Source organism: Thamnophis sirtalis, unplaced genomic scaffold (genome assembly GCF_051295495.1).
Source record: "Thamnophis sirtalis isolate CommonGarterSnake01/CBP01778 unplaced genomic scaffold, rThaSir2_p1.2 scaffold_1, whole genome shotgun sequence".
Classification (NCBI taxonomy): domain Eukaryota; kingdom Metazoa; phylum Chordata; class Lepidosauria; order Squamata; family Natricidae; genus Thamnophis; species Thamnophis sirtalis.
Genome location: NW_028261381.1, coordinates 42627401 through 42644921, shown reverse-complemented (window position 1 = coordinate 42644921; position 17521 = coordinate 42627401). Strand labels below are relative to the sequence as shown.

The window sequence follows — 17521 nt, the reverse complement described above, 5'->3', positions numbered from 1 at the left end:
CTTACCACTTATTGAATGGCACAGGCCATTAAGAGAATAGGTCTTATCTTTTTTTTATTAAGATGAATCTCTAATACTTTTTCCAGGGTGAATATTTGTACATTGAATGTGCCGGGAAGGGTTTTTAGTGACATGATTTTAATATGGTTAGCTATGAGGTGTCCTTGATGCTCTCCGAACTTGGTGGTTTTTTTGCAGATATTTCATTACCAAAACTAGGTAATATCATCAGTGTTAATGACTGATATTACCTAATTTGGGTAATGAAACATCTACAAGAAAATAACTAAGCTCAGAGGACCCCTCATTTCAACCATGAACTACAAATATTCTCCATTATTGATATAGTTAGCTATGTTTCATATTGGAACTTGAGTTTCTGTATTTGTTAAAAGATTTACACACTACCTGTTGTGCTATTAGGTCCTTATAGGTCACATATGCATTACAAATTATGCATAATAATCTGTCTTTTTTTTACATGGATTGACTCCTTTGACCGTTTAACTTAATTTTTCCCTGTCATGTAAGATTCTTAAACCATAAATTGATGGTAGAACACAAATATTTAGGGCAATCTGGTTATGGGTTGTGTGCAGCTGTGTATGGGCTTCTGAGTGAAACAGCTGCTCTTTGCTGTATATCTGATACTTAAATTTTCAAACTTCAGTGCTCCCTTTCAAAAGGAACATGCTTGAGGAATTCTAATAGCTGCTCAAAGCTTTACATTGTTTTTCTCATTAAATTTTATTTCCTAAGCAAGGCCTTCCAGGATGAAAAATAAAATGGGATCTGGTTGGATAATTGGTCCTGTTGCTTTTTCAGGTCCTGCGGTTACCTATCCCTTTTGATCTTTTCTGCAGTAGAAATGTCTAGCAAAAACACCAGAAGTAAAGACTTTAATTATTAGCATTTCATAAACAAGGTTAAAAAATATATTGGTTAGAATAATATTTTAGTTGTCAAATCAGTTTCCATATTAATTGTTTTCTAATTGCAGTTTTAGATTGACTGGACTTGTGTTTTTCCCAGAATACAATAAGCATGTCATTATCTTATTGGTTATTGACTTATTTTATAAAATGTACATTTCTGCTATTGTTTTGACATGCTGCCTCTCTCTCTCTTTTCTTTCTCCTGTTTTTATTTGGATCACTCATATAGCTTTTTCCTACCCCACTTCTAATGGGACAGAACCTACTTTGCAGTTCACATAGTCACAAACATATTGTTTTATTAGATAAGGATTTATTTATGTGTGAGTTAGATGAGAACTTTGTGATAAAAGTATTTGAATATTATCATGAGACAAGACTGAGTACAATGCCATAATTTCACCCTATAAAAAGACACCAAGCCGGAGTTTTCCACAATCTCATTTCTGTCTTGCCTATAACACTATCAAAGTCATTCAACAAAAATAAAACCATGATTAATAACCAAACAATACATTTTATTAAATAACATTTGAGATTACTGAATTTTAGGTCAATCAAACAATAAGTAGTTGGCACTTTATGGGGAATGTAGCTGAAGGAATATTTGAAGTTTGTATACCAAATAATCAGATAAAATCTATGAGAATTTAGCACATTCACTATAATTAGAGAAAGGCATGAACTTCAGGTAATATCACGTACAATGAAAAGATAGAAGGATAAAGCAGAGGTTAAGAGCAACTCTAGAAATGGGACCAGGTTTCAAGAAATGATTGAATGTTCACCTGTAGAAGAAATCAGAAAAAGAAATAAAGAGACTCTTAACACAACAAAATTTAGAAATGTTTTTGCCCCCAAATAATAGTTCTTACTGCATTATGATATGTAAATAAATACATTGTAAAATACAGATGATAGCTGAGTACCGTGGTATTTATGCGATACAAACTACAAATGTGATGTATTTGATATGCTAAATCTTTAAAGATAAGATGGGGGGAAATTATATCATTCTTAAATATAGTTTTCAAACTGTTTTTTACAACTGTACAATTAAAGTTAAGCATGGCATTGCTAGGCAATTGCAAAATACAAAATTATTTCATAATATGGAAAATGTTTCCATATTTAGCTCAGTGCTTAATATTAAGATCTCCACTGTATGGTTGTTTGTTATGTGTTTATAAATATTGATGAAAAATAAAGACAAAAAGTCAAAATGGAGCTGCTTGGAAAAATAGGTATTTTAAAAAATTTCTTTTGAAGTTTTCCACTCTACGAAAAAGCGAAAATATATATATATATAAGATGCAGCATTTACAACACACCTGCTGTAAGAGGAACCAACTTTTGTATTCGGACTTCACATGGCATGTAGAATGACATTAAATATTTTTGGATTGGAGAGGGAGAGGTAGAAGCCTTGAGATAGATTTCCATGCCTGTGTTTTAGCTTGGAGACGTTGTGATTTTTCTGGACCTGGGGACTGAGATCAGAAAGAGACGTGCAAAGGGAAAAGGTTGGGCCAGGTGACTTTCAAGCCCTGAAAGTTACCAAAAATTAATGGACTGGAAAATGTTGTCTGTGTTTGATTAATAACAGAGGCTCCAAGGAAGAAGTGGTGAGTTATTGCACATACCTATTGCTGTGACTAAGTGGGTCCATTCAGAACTTGGGGGGGGGGGTCTTGTTCCTGAGGGCAGGTTATTATGAGTAACCAACTTTATATTCCTTCCTTTGACTTTTAACGATCTTGATCTTCGGGCCCTTCAAATAATGTTCTAGAACTTAATAGTTTTTCATTTTTTTCTTTGTTCCTTTTCATAAAACTCTTCAAAGCTTTAACAAGCCTCTTTGGTAAATCCAACATATGAAAATTATCCAGGCTGCTTTCTTGGTTTGTTATTTGTATATCCTTTTCAATATTAACAGATCAGCTTTTTTTTTTTTTTTTTTTTGCATTCCCAGTGTATCATCTTTACCAGTAGTAGGATTTTTACTTCCGGTTCTGTGGGCGTGGCATGGTTTGGTGAGTATGGCTTGGCAGGCATGGCAGGGGAAGGTTACTGCAAAATCCCCATTTCCTCCTAATCAGCTGGGACTCAGGAGGCAGAGAATAGATGGGGGTGGGACCAGTCAAAGATGGTATTACCGGTTCTCCAAACTACTGAAAATTTCCATTACCTATTCTCCAGAACTGGTCAGAACCTGCTGAATACCACCTCTGATCTTTACCCATATCATTCTTGTAGCCTGTCATTTCAGATCAGTCCCAGTCTTGTTTCTCTCCTATAAATAGTTTACCTGTAGCAGCAGATACTCTTCAAATTAACTTCTAGATCCATTGTTCAAAAATATCTTTCAATATTTCCAGTGTTAAAATGTATTGTATTTGTAAGTCATGTAAATGTTCTTCTCTGAAATTAAACTTTAGGTTCTTTAGTGCCTGTAGTTTCCAATCTTCAAAGTTCCACCCTATCATGTTTTTGAAAAAGAATTAAATACAAAAGCATTTTGGTCCCAGGAAGGATTCTTATAAATAATTCAAAAATCTTATTTCAGATCCATTTGGAACCTTAGTCCACCTGTAACTTTCTAAGATCAAAGTTCTAACTACCCTTTTGCTGTTTATTAAAAAAAAATCTTTAAACTAATATTCAAACCTTCTTTTGCTAATGATTGAAGGAAACTTGTCCAAAAAGGGAATTATAAGAACTGGTTTTTTGAATAATTTTATATACTGGCTCTTTATTCTGTTGTGGTCTAGCTCCGTTTTCAGTTCTTCATTTCCTCCCTGGAAGTCCCAGATAAATATATGTATTATTTTTGTGTGATTAAATTTAGCAGAAGAAGGGTTGGAACCTTAATATATTTTATAAACTGTAATAATACACCATGACACTTATCTGAGTAAATGATGTCTCTGTTTCTTCTACATTGTTTTTGGGGGTACAGTAATACAAAGGAACAAAATCTGTAGAGGGAATCCTTTTATCTTTGTTCTCTTCTTACCCCTTTTATCTTAGAGTGGCAAAAAAAAGGGAAAAAGCAAGCAAAAATGGTGCAGTACTAACTTCAGAAGGGAATATGTTGCCACTAATAATTAACAAAATATTACCATAAGATCAGTAGATCTAATTGCAGACTCCTCTCTTCTTAAGAACCAAAGCATTCAATAGATGCCTCTATTGGCAATCAGGCTTGGTGTTCTTGTAGGTCAAAGAAGCAAAATCCTTTGTGTATTGTGGTGAAGATCAAAATTTTGGAGTCTAATATAAGAATACTCATATCCCAGCATCTTTCCATCCTCAGTCTATTGATTATGATGGGGGTTTTTTTCCAAGTGACTTCACTGTACTCTGAAGTATAATTCTGATAAAGTATCATATTGTTCAATAATATATAAAAAAGTTTCAGGGTGGTTTGAAAACAAGGTGATTTTAACAAGGTATCTTTTTTTAAAAAAAATGTGTGATACAGCAGAGACAGGTTTTGTTCTTAACTTTATTAAAAGCTTTGCAACTAACTTTCACATTTGGTAACTTTGCAACACAGCTGATTTCCATTTTCTTTCTCTCTAAACTTTTCACAATTTTCGTCCCTTATTTTTTATTTTCCCTGGGCTGTTTTCAATCCATTCCAAAGTCAGGTTTCATTTTAAATATCTCTAGGTTTTTTTTTTTCATATAAACCAGAAATATACTTAATTTTAGATATTATATATATTCTTCAAACCGACTTACTTAAGAGGGGCTGTTGGCATTATCAGCAGCCAGATTAATGGGACATTAACTGTACATTAATTTGCAATGATACTATAAACTTCATCTGCTAACTGCTATTAAAATCAAACAGTTTTTTTTTTTACCTAGATAAAGGAATGTGCTTTGGCTAAATGGTTTCTCTCTATAGAACAATTAGCTAATTTACTAGGATGAGTAAATTAATTGTCCCAGATTTTGCATGTATTATATTTCTTAATATTTCTTTGAAATGATTCTAAGACTCAGATGTGGAAAGAAGATCTTTTTTCAGTATTAATTAAACTTTGCATAGGGAGAAACAACTATTTTAAGATAAGTGGTGTGGAGGAGCAGTTAAGTTGCTGAAGTAGCAGTGAAGAAACCCAGGTCCCTCAGATGCTATCTGGGTGGTTTTAGACCAGTGATCCCTCTCCCCAAAACCCACCCCACAAGGTTGTTGTGAAAGAGAAGGGGGACACTATGTATGTCACTCCTTTTTAAAAGGTGTTGTATAAGCTCTAACAGAAAAATAAATAGGATGCATCTGACAATGCCAATTTGGTTTCATATTATAGATGCATTGGTTTTTCATCATGCTAGAGTAAACTAATTCTTATTTACTTTGGGCAGTTCTTGGATCCCAAGCCAAACCCTGCCCAATTCACCCTAAACCATACCATTAAAATTCAATTGTGCTGATTGCAAAAACTGGTGGCAAGCTTTGGGTAGGGAATAAAGTTCTATTTAACTCTCTGCCTAGAGATTGGGGGACAACAGGGGTGAAATTCAGCAGGTTCTGACAAGTTCTGGAGAACCGGTAGCAGAAATTTTGAGTAGTTCAGAGAACCGGCAAATACAACCTGTGGCTGGCCCCAGAGTGGGGTGGAAATGGTGATTTTGCAATATCCTTCCCCCTGGAGTGGAGAAGGAATGGAGATTTTGCAGTATCCTTCCCCTGCCACACCCACCAAGCCACATCCACAGAACCGGTAGTAAAAAAATGAATTTCAACATTGAGGGGCAACCCCCTTAAACTCTGCCTACTCACACAATGCTTAGAAATCACTTTTTAAAGTCAGGTTGAGATAATAAATCTGAAGTGTTGACAAGGGAGTTATGCACTGAAGCTGGTGAATGTATTATCTTCTATCAGTTTTTACTTTTTTAAAAATACTAACCCAGTTATTACTTGTCACTTGCACATTCAGTATCCAATTAATTTTGCTGACCATTTCTATTTGTGGTTTTATCTTTTAACATCACAGTTTAACATCTTGTTTTTCTTTAATCTGAGGATCTTCTCTGGTTCTTTGAATGTATTTAATTTTAATTTCAGAGTCAATCCTGTCAAATATCTTATGAGGGCTATTATATCTGGATAACAAATATCCAGATGACCACTAGATGGCAGTGAAGAGGAACAGAATTGGGTGCCCAGGTTTCCTTGGTGGACTTTTCTGCATTCTTTAAAAAGTTCTCACTGAAGCATTTCTTTGAAAATCACATCTTTTTTATAATTCTAATGCCTCTTTAGATATAACGTGCTGAACCTTTTGTTCTTCAAATTTGTTAAGCATTATTCTGCAGGTTTTCTGGGATTTAACTGTAAACTAGTTAGTTTCTTTTTATCTGGAAAACATTTAGAATTCAGAGAGGTCAAAATCCCAGAATATGATAGAACATGTTTCTTTCAGTGTTAAGGATTTTTTTTATCTCTTACTATCTTCATTTGAATGATGTTCCTTCTAAAAATATAAAGGGATTAAATAAAGAAGTCCATTTTTTCCATGTGAATTTCAATTCCCAGAATTTTCCATTGCCTATTGCTAAGAATTCTGAAATCTGGAGGATATAAAACTTTTCCATGATCACCTAGAAATGAGGGCTAAGTGCTTATAAATCCATATTGCAAGTGAGTTAAAAACACAAAATAATCCTATTTTTGTGCACTAGTTTAGTGGATTGTTTGTGATGTAACATAATGGCTGGGTTGAGTGAAGCAATCACAAAGATGTAATTCTTGGGAGCAGAGGCCAAAGACCTTATGGATTTGTTTTAATTAATCAGAGCTATAAGCAAACTGGAAAATGAAAGTGCATGAATTTAGAGTTGATTCAGATGCAAAAGGAAGTTCATTTGATATCACTTAAAGTAACTTGCATCATTTTGTTTTGCTTATGGTGCTAATTTTCCCCTTTAAATATAAATCATGGTTTCCCCTTCTTTCTGAATTTGCAGAACTATTGTTCATTAGGATATATCAAGGATAAAGATGATTTTTAAGCTTGACTTTTTTTGTAGTGGAAATGAAAGTTGTAAGACACACCAAAGAAGGAAGGAAGCAAATATTGTGGAAAGTATCTTGGATTAAGGGCAATAATTGGCCTGCATATATATTTTTTGAACTATGGTTTATACATGTGTAAGATTTAGCTAGACCATGTCCAATTTCTTTACTGCATAATATTTTTCTTATTTTATACCTGCTTCCACAAATTGGAATTACTTACTAGATCATGTGAGCAAAATATTCTTCACTTATGAAATTAGACATAGGGATTAATTTTGCAATAGTGGTGAATATCCAGATTATAAAGTAATCTGGATTAAAGGGATTAATGTGTATTGAAACCAGAATCATGTTTTATAGAATTCTTGCCAACCACTTAGAAGTCCAACATTCGGACATGTCCTTAGAAGAAAGGCTCAACAGTTGCCTCTTCCAAATGCATCTGGACTTAATAAAAATATTCATTCTGTTTTAGTTTCCCATTTTATCCTACTGACATAGGTTTGAGCCCCATCACACAACTTCTTTCCCAAAATTCTGGTTATGTTACAGATGAAGGACTTTTTATGTGACTAAAAGAAACTACAGCAATTATCTTTTTTCTCTTCTTTTTCTTCCACCTATGGATTCGTATTATAAATGATTTCTTTTCTTTGCTAAAGCTATGCAATTTACTCTCAGGTTTTTTTAAAAAAATATCTTTGCAGTAGTTCTTAGGAACTCCTTCTTGTAGCTGAATTTGCACTTCAGATTGTCTGAGTACCGTTGTGGAACAGGCCATATTTAAGAGAGAGAATATGACAAGTATTCTTAACATAAGAACTAATGACTTTTTTCTACAGTAGCTACAGGAATAATTGTTTGGCTTCTGAAAATGCCCAGTAATTTTCAAAAAGAAAGGAGGAGTAAGAAATCAAAAGCATGCAGTTATTCTCCTTGCAAGAACCCATATATACATAAATTGCTTCCTTCAGCATTATTCACTTCTTTGGTGTTACTCAGAATGAGGTCTAGAGAGTACAATATAATTCTATAAAAATCCACAGGAAGTTTTTATTCAGTTTGGTTGTGGCATCTGTAAAAGCAAATTCTGAAAAGAATGCCTTTTTTGCGACAGCTAAAAAATATAATAAAATTATTTGAATATGTCTTAAGCATCCTGGACTACTAAATCCATAAATCCATTTGGTTCCACTATAGAATTATTTCCAGATATGTGAAATCAACATTTGCTGCAAAAATGAGTTAAAACATTAGAGCTGAATGCCAGATTATAGTTCTGCCCTGAAAAAAAATAGATAGATAGATAGATAGATAGATAGATAGATAGATAGATAGATAGATAGATAGATAGATAGATAGATAGATAGATAGATAGATGATAGATAGATAATAGTCGGATAGATAAGATTAGATAGGCAGATAGAAAAAAAAGGAAGGAAGGAAGGAAGGAAGGAAGAAAGGAAAGAAAGAAAGCCTGAGACATTACTTTGCTAAAACAGATGCCTGAGTCTAGATCTCTATACAACTCAAGACAATGTGGGACTTAATAAGAGCAGTGACTTCCTTGTTTATAACTTTTATAGTTTATAGGGAGCTACAAAGGGAACTACAGAGGAGAGAGCTCCTTGAATGCCCCATCCATTGCCTCTCTCTGCTTTTTTCTCCTCCTTCTCTGCCCCTACCCCCCCCCAAAAAAACCTTCTTTGATATTTGCATGGAAATCTGGTAGCAGTAACTCTTCACCATAACACTGTTTACATCTTCGATGCTGACACAAGGAAGACAGAGATAAAAGTATTGACTTCAAGACTCTTGCTTTAGCATCACTTAGTGCAACCAAAGGGAGAGAAATGGTTCCAAGCAATATCAGGGAGCTTGGCACCAACATCAAGCTCATGCCTATTGGCGTGGAATCCAGTGGTGGAATGTTGCCAGCTTAACAACCAGTTCTGTGAGTGTGTGCTTTGCACATGCGTGCAGTGCTGAAAATGGAGCATTTAGAAGCTCAGCTGTTTACCTTCCAAGTCAGCAATGGTAAGAAAAACAGCAGGGGGGGGGGGATCAGCTGTGCCGCACAATTGAGATAAGCTAGAAAGCAGGAAATAAAGGACAGGATAGAGCAGGGGTGGATGGGCAGGGCCAGCTGATTGTTGGGGCTACTGGTTTGCCCGAACCGGCTAAATACCACCTCTGGTGGATTCAGATCTATAGAGCAATATAATTAGATAATATAATTATTTCCTTTCTTTAGATGCAACTAAATATTTTAAATTTGCTGTGAAATATATTTGAGCTCTTTTCTCAAAGCTCTTCTCCCCACTCCTCTACTAACTCCTTTTTGTCTGATCTGTTCTGCTTCATGTAATAATAGTTCATGACTTCACTCTTTTCATTGACAGTTATCTATGTTCCCTTTATCGCTCTCATTAACTCTGTGCTTATCCCTCAAGTATCCTCCTCCTTGGCAATTTTGTACTCTTTATTCTAGTCAAAAAAAGAAAAACCAACCCCAAATTGATCCATTAGTTAATGAACAACGGAGTTCCAGAAGTATACATTTAGGAAGGAAGATATATATTTTTTTAATGGCTTGTTTCTATAAGCAATATGTGTAACTGCTTCAGCCTCACAGCAATGAGATAGTTCACATGTATTATAGTTGTATCATACAAATATGATGATATGATTGATCGTCTACATTTAAAGTCATTTCTAGAAATAAAAGAAAGCACAAACTGTTTCCACTCATTTTACCAATGTTAAAAATGTAGGACACTACCACATATAACAAGATCCAGAGACTGTCCAAAGTATGGAATCTAGAATTGATTCTATAATGGGCAACTTTATAAACATGAGCATCAAGATGTGGCAAACCATGTCCTTTCTGGTCACAAAATCAGTTCGAAGACTCTCTTAGTAAGCAAGTTAAAGTACTAATTTCATCATAATGCAAAACACTTACAAAATATTAATTTCATTGTAATGTAAAACACTTACTGACCTACTTCACTGGATTTGTAGCAGTCACTCTGCAGTCTTATTACATTGATCAAAGGGTTTGCATATTTTATTCCCTGCCCCCCCTTTCCTTGATGGACATCAAGACATTCATTAGTCTCTGGGCTTATAACATGCAAAACTGGTTTGCTTGTTTTCATAACTATATCTATAATTGAGATTCCATGCTGATTCACATATGGTGCTTATAAGTCAATTAAATTGCCCTAACAGGCAATTACCAGTTGATTGTTTAATTTATTTTAGCAAGTGAAGTTAGTCTTTTCAAAAGTTTGCATATATGTAAGTCTGTAAGTAGGGAAAAAATGCCTTTTGTAGCCTGTAATATTAAAACATTACGATTTGGGTGATCAAATATAAAAACGTAGCAGTCTTTATATTTTCTAAAACTTGTGTTTTTTGAATCAATTATAAAGATCATAATGTAGATATTAAATTTTGTGCTTATTATAGTTATGATTATGAGATAAAAGCTACAGAATAACAGCCAAATGATAAAGAATCATCCTTTTTATATGCTAGCATGTGTGCTTTCCAGTAAGGACAATAATGAAGACAATAAATTGTGTGCTGGCTTACAAAAGATCAAATCTAAGTTATTACTGTGCTTCTTGATAATTTTAAATCAGTATATCAACCAATTTACATATGCATGGGGTATCTCATCAGATGGGGGAAACCCTGGGAGGTACAAGATAGTTGGATTTGTACCTGCACTGTGCCTCCCAGATCTCCCCCATGCCCCACGCCTGAAGTATTCCATGCTTCACTTAACAACCTGCTCATTCATTTAATGATTAAATGAATTGTTGGGTGTCATTAAGTGAGTTCATTTAACAGCTGTTTCGACTGTAATAGGCAGGCTCCATTAAGAGTGCAACTTGAGAACTAACGACATAATGGTACATCTCCAGTATTTTGAGAATGCTATTTTTCTACATTGATTAGGGCATTGATGCAAATATTTCTGCTTCGTGGCTTATGTTTTTATATTACCAAAACATTATTAGTGCTTTAAATGCTATTCTGCTTTCCTCTTGTTTCGTGTTTCAATTTAATTCAGTTTGTCAAGGCAGTAGAAACACCTTTGTTGTTAAAGTCTAGATTAATCAGTAATCTTTCTAATGATATAGCCAGTTTATTGAAAGTGAGGTAGACTTTCAGTTCAATTATCACATCATTCCATAGCTTTGTTGAACTAAATACAGGTCTTTAGAGGTGAGCTGGATCATAGGAGTCCAATTATAAAGTTTGAAAAAACATACTGTACATTCATAAATTCTCTGTCAGAATTCATCAACTTGAAAATTTCCCTAGTCTGTGAAATTATAGATTTAATAAAAGCATGAAACGTTTAACTCTTTTTGGCAAAAAGAAAACCAGAACATTGAAATTTATTAATCAAAACCACATGATTTCGTAAATATGATAGTTTGAACTCAAATACACTTTGAAACAGTATTTAATCCTTGAAACCATTACTTTTTTTTTACTTCTATACATTATTTTCATCAAAGTAAACAGCTAGATAAATACTTCTTGAATTACCATGAATATGAATTTGTATAGAAAGTGATTCCCCAGTAGAAAGGAAATCCACAAAAGAAATAGAATATTATTTTGGCCAGTTTAAATACAATATCTTCATGTGTATGAAATATCATATATATTATCTATCAAATTATTTATAATTTTCCCAAATTATTAATTATTTTGGGAACATACAATTGAAAACAATATCCAATACAAAAAACCCAACTCTACCAAAAAACCCAAACCAAACAAACCAGATAATTGTTCAAGGATTAAAATATCCAATAAAATGATAAAATTGCCACAAAGCACTTACTAGCCCCTGGAGAAAGAGTCCCTTCTTCAAACAGATTTAAATAACAACAGAGGTCAGCCTATCTCCCCATCAGCATCAATTGGAAGTGTTCACACAAAAAAGAGGAGAATAACTGTAGTATTGTGCTGTCCTTTCCCAATTACTGGAGGAAGTCTAGAAGACTACCATGATCAATGATATTGAAAGATACTGACAGCTCAAAGAAGACCAGAAATGTTCTGCCATCCTATCGTGGTTCCCCAAGAGATCATCAACCAGCATGATCAGTACTGTCTTCATATGCTCTGTAAGGATCCAAATAATCTGCTTTATCCAGGACCCTCTGAAGAAGCTATCCTGGTATAAAAGGAAAAATTGAAGAATGGACAAACATTGTCCATCACTGTTGGTCCAATGATTGTTTCTTACAGAGGCAGCACCACCTCCTCATTCAGCATTATGAAACAGCCTCTCTCCTGAGGTTTGGCGACCCCTAACTGTCCTGTCCTTCTGGAAGGCTATGATGGCATTGCTTTCTTCTTTAAGGTCCTGGATCAAAATATTATAATAATAGAGTGGTTATGAGATTGAATTTGTTATGCAATGCTTAACTTATTGTATTATGCTAGCCGAGGTGGCACAGTGGTTAGAGTGCAATACTGCAGGCTACTTCAGCTGACTGCTAGCTGCAGTTCAGCAGTTCAAATTTCACCAGGCTCAAGGTTGTCTCAGCCTTCCATCCTTCCAAGGTGGGTAAAATGAGGACCCAGATTGTTTGGGGGCAATATGCTGACTCTGTAAACCACTTAGAGAGGGCTGTAAATGCACTATGAAGCAGTATATAAGTCTAAGTGCTATTGCTATTGCTATGATTACATTAATTATATTTATTCTGTTGGATTTATAGCAATGTTATTATATGTTTTTGTTATTTACTCTTAACCTGTAAGATGGATGGCCTTATGAAATAAATGAATGAATGAATGAACACACGCACCATTACATGGATGCAGCTACAAGTCACCCACATTGCAGCCAGGGTGGATATAGATTTAAATGACAGATAACCAGTTTAGTAGTCTTAAAATCCTGTTCATTTCTTCAGTAATTACTAAGTCAAATGCCTTTGAAATACCAGGACAAAACAGTGCCTGGTCAGCTCACAGAGACTCTCTCAGTTGGAATTGAACTCAGAGTATATCTAAATGATGTTATTTCTTATAAAATAATTTTTCTGCTAGTAGTTTTTTTTCCCCCTCAGAGTAATATTTTATAAGTGTGGGATTATTCTGCCAGAGGGCAAAACTTTATTATTGGCCCAAGAGGTGAGCAAACCTGCTGTGTGTCCTGTTCTCAAGCTGAGCCAGTCAGTGTGAAGTTGTAAATCTAGCAAAGACGCAATCATAAATAAGTCCGAGTTCAAAGGAAAACGAGTTCAGAGGACAAAGCAGTACTTACTGCCTGTGTCAATCCAGGATTAAAGTTTCCAAGAATGCCCAGCAGGTGTGTAGCATAGGGCATGACATGCATGGTTGGCTTATACTGAAAGAGCTAGATTACAAGAAGTTGTAAGCCATTGCATGCAGGCAAGACAAACCAGCGTTATTGCTACTGAAAGAAGGGACACGCAGAAACTGGGTCTCCTACTACAACAGAGTGGCAGAGGGCAATAGAGGCACAAAAGTGCTAAGGCATAGTTCTTCTCAGTGACACATCAATCAGTGGAATCCTTTTGTTAGCTGGTTAACAATAATGATGATGATGATGATGATGATGATGATGATGATGATGATGATGATGATGATCTGTTAGAAGCTCTTGAATTGTTGAAAGTTTGTTTGGTTAGTTCTTACTAGTTGAAATCATCCCCTGACTCAGCTCATCTGACATTGGTCAGTCCTGCTTTCCCATCACCAGGCTGCTACCACATGTTGCCAACTGTGCCAAACCCAGAGCATCCTCTGGGCAGTTGGTTACTCTGCCTCTACTTTCTACATCTTTGCACAGAAATATCAGTCTTCTATTAGGTAGATGTGATGTGATTCTTTCTGAAGAACTGAATGACAATGATGATATCAGTAATAACGAATCCTAAAACTTTCTAGAGTTGTTAGGGTTGGAACTGTCTGTATATAATTTTTGGTCTTGATCCTCTTTCCTATCTTCTAAGGATGAGTCAAATCAGGAGCATGATGTATTTCTTGCCAGTTGTGGCTGTTAAGATATTTTTTCCCGATATATACATACTTGACTTAGTGGATTATTGTGATTTGGCTTATGTATGGGAGGTTGTCAGTATGACAAACAGGATCTGCATGTCCAGTTTCTGTTCACTACTCTTGTCATTCAACTGTATCCTATTCTATGCACAATTTTTGATCCCCATCCCGAATCAGTCTACTGGTTTGGTCCTAAGTGGGTGTTTAAGACTTCTGTTCTATTTATTTCTTTGTTAACGTAGCAACACTCTAAGTTAAACTGTTCCCTTACTCCATTTTTAAACTTTAAACTAACCCAAACTTCCAGCAAGCTTTTTGCTTTTAAATCCTTATAATTCTTGTCTTTTTCTTCACCTTAATCCTTCCCATGGATTCAAAGTACCCTTACCCAGATGGCTTAAAGGCCTCTTTTCACTTTAAATTCTTATGTCCAAATGTGCTTTAAAAAGTGGAGTGGGTGAACCAAGTGTCTTTTAAATAGACTTCACCTGAGGCTATGAGTTTGCTGTATCCTTCCACTGTTCCAAGCATTATACTCAGAAGTCACCAACAGTTCCCTCCAGATAGCAATAGCAATAGCACTTAGACTTATATACTGGTTCATAATGCTTTCCAGCCCTCTCTAAACTGTTTACAGAGTCGGCATATTGCCCGCAACAATCTGGGCCTTCATTTTACCCACCTCAGAAGGATGGAAGGCTGAGACAACTTTGAGCCAGTTAGATTTGAACTGCAGCTAGCAGTCAACTTCTACCTTCCCAGGCCCTCCAGAGCTTAAGTGTGCAAACTCACTAAAGGGGACAGTTTAATTTGAAGCATTGCTATGTTAGTAAAATACTTCTGAAGTAATTGATTAAATAAAACATACTGCTGGAAAAAAGTTTGGGTCACTTATTTTTTCTGATTCCTGTTATGTTTCTGTTTTACTTTTGCACTTTGCTGCTTCTAGTTCTTTTTCTTTATACTGCTTTACGTATATAGAAGTCTCAGAAATGTTTATAGATACACACACACACACACTCACATGCAGACACACGTGCGTGCGCGTGCACGCACACACAGACACAACTTTCGTCTTGAAGACAAAAATAACTTTTGTTTGTTTATTAATTTATTATGGAATTTGCCACCCATCTCATATCCAAAGACTCATTATGGATATATACTTAGCACAGGTAGTATACTGCCTCATTTAGTGACCTTCATAGTCACAAAGGGGATGAAAAGATAATTTTGTGATCAACTCATGCATTTATGAGCTTTGCAGATGTAAAACAAAGGGAAGCTGAAGTGAGATGGTAAGAACAACCAAGGTTACACTTGGCCACCACTTTGCTTAATGATCCAAATTGCCAATCACAATTGTGGTTAACAAACTACTCGTTTCCCTGTCCATCTGCAGAAATCTCCCTCTTATATATAGAATTTGCTATTTTTGGCTACTTAAATGTTCTCTAATTACTGTAACATTCTTTTTGCTGTTTTGCATGGGAATAGTCCACTGGGGAGGATTTTGCTTTGCAGGATTGTATTCTTAATCTTCCCTCTAAGTGTTTTATGTTAACATAGATAATCCATTGTGCATCCCTAATAGACAAAGCTCTTCAGAAAAGAGAAAAACCTCCTGAAAAAAGTTTGAATTCATATTTATATGAAGAAATCTTTCTCTGTGTTTTAATCCTAGCTGTAATTCTTTAGTGATGTTTATAGAGTCATTAAATCTCTTCCTTTCTTCTTTTTTCTTCTTTATTTTTTGTTGGTAATCTCTATAGTACAGTAGTACTACTGGTGTAAATGTTGACTCTGGAACTTTTTGCAAGTCTTAAAACATTTAGAGATATGTATAAGCAATATTGGAATATGTAAAGAAAAAAAAAGAAAATAACTTCTTTGAAATACAAACACAGTTCTGAAAAAAGCAGTATAGTATTCCACATAACAGTTATTGTCATCAAAAATAGCTTAGTATAGGTTCATTTTTTTATTAATGTCTCATTTGCTTAAAAAAAAAACCCTTGATGGTAACACACCTGATCTAGATCTTTGATTATAAACTCATCTTGTGCCTCCAAGGAGTTTCCAAACCATTTATTTCTGTTTGTATTTATTCATTCATTTTCTGCAGTTGTGACGTGCACTTTGGAAGGTAATCATTCAGTAGATGCCAGTGAGTGCTTGAAGTGGGCAGGACCGATGCCTTCCCTTGTCCAGGATTGCTCAGTGCCTTGCAAAGATGACTGCATGTTTACTCCTTGGTCTAAATTTACAGCATGCACTTCCGATTGTGAATCAACACGGACCAGAAGAAGAACTCTCACAGGTAGTATAAATCAATCAATCAATCATCCTTAGTCCTTTTGTTTCCAAACATCCATGGAGTTAACTTTGGAGATTTGCCAAGGGCAATTAAGTGTATTCTTGTTTTGTTAAAAGTCTCATAATGATTCCCTCAGTGTTGACTTACTAACAATTTGCTCTCTTATTCTATTAAGTCTGTCAGGAGGGCTACCTTCTCCTAAGGTGTCAGGATCATAATTTCATCAGTGAATCCCTTAAGCTATTTGGATGCTGAAATTATTCCAACTACTAATAGCAATAGCACTTAGACTTATATACCGTCCTATAATGCGTTACAGCACTCTCTGGGCAATTTACAATGTCAGCATATTACCCACAACAGTCTGGGTCCTCATTTTACCAACCTCAGAAGGATGGAAGGCTGAATCAACCTTGAACCCCATCACTATTGAACACCAGACTGTGGGTAGAATTAGCTTGCAATACTTCATTCTAACCACTACATCATTAGGGCTCAAATAGCCAACTGGGGCAGCAATTTCTATTTCATTATAGAATTCTAGCTTCCTTTCAATGGGTTTTTTATGTATAATGTCTCAAGGGACTGATCTTTCCAACTACACATGTGTAGAAAAAGTGTGGATGATGTCCCATGTTGGTTAATGAAGAAGTTCATAGGAATCAGTCAAAAAATGGATGCATGAATTGTTACAGCACTATACACAGTTAGCATAGGCATCTTACGACAAAGTTGCAACCTACAAATGTGTAGGTTATAAAAAAAATCTGGGAATTACACTTGTATGATTACTTGAAGCTCTCTCAGGGTGTTTATTATTTTATGAATTGGGTTTTTATGCTTATATTTCGGGATCCACACAGATATTCTGCTGGAGTAAATTCAGTGGGTTCCACGCGTATATTCCATTCTCCAAACTCTGAAAATATCCCTTCTGTTTGATTTCACAAATGCAGGATTTTAGATTATTGAATTTAGTAGCTGGAAACTTCAAGTGTACAATAGATCAGAACACACAGTTGTAGTTGATTGGTAAGAATGCTGACTCATGTATGAGGCAATCTACTCTATGATTGGTTGCTGTAAGTATAAAGGGGGGAGTTTCCCCCTTCCCTTTTTTTCTTCTTCTGTGTGTTCTGTATATTAATTAATTTACCTAAT

At 35.2% G+C, this 17521-nt stretch overlaps 1 protein-coding gene across 1 annotated transcript in view; it reads left to right on the top strand.

The window, feature by feature from the left end:
• Positions 1–17521, top strand: part of THSD7B (thrombospondin type 1 domain containing 7B) — a 442486-nt gene that overhangs the window by 262125 nt on the left and 162840 nt on the right. Inside the window, exon 12 of the mRNA XM_087710996.1 lies at positions 16169–16363. Within this exon, the coding sequence (XP_087567122.1) occupies positions 16169–16363 (195 nt within the window). The remainder of the gene's footprint in view (positions 1–16168; positions 16364–17521) is intronic.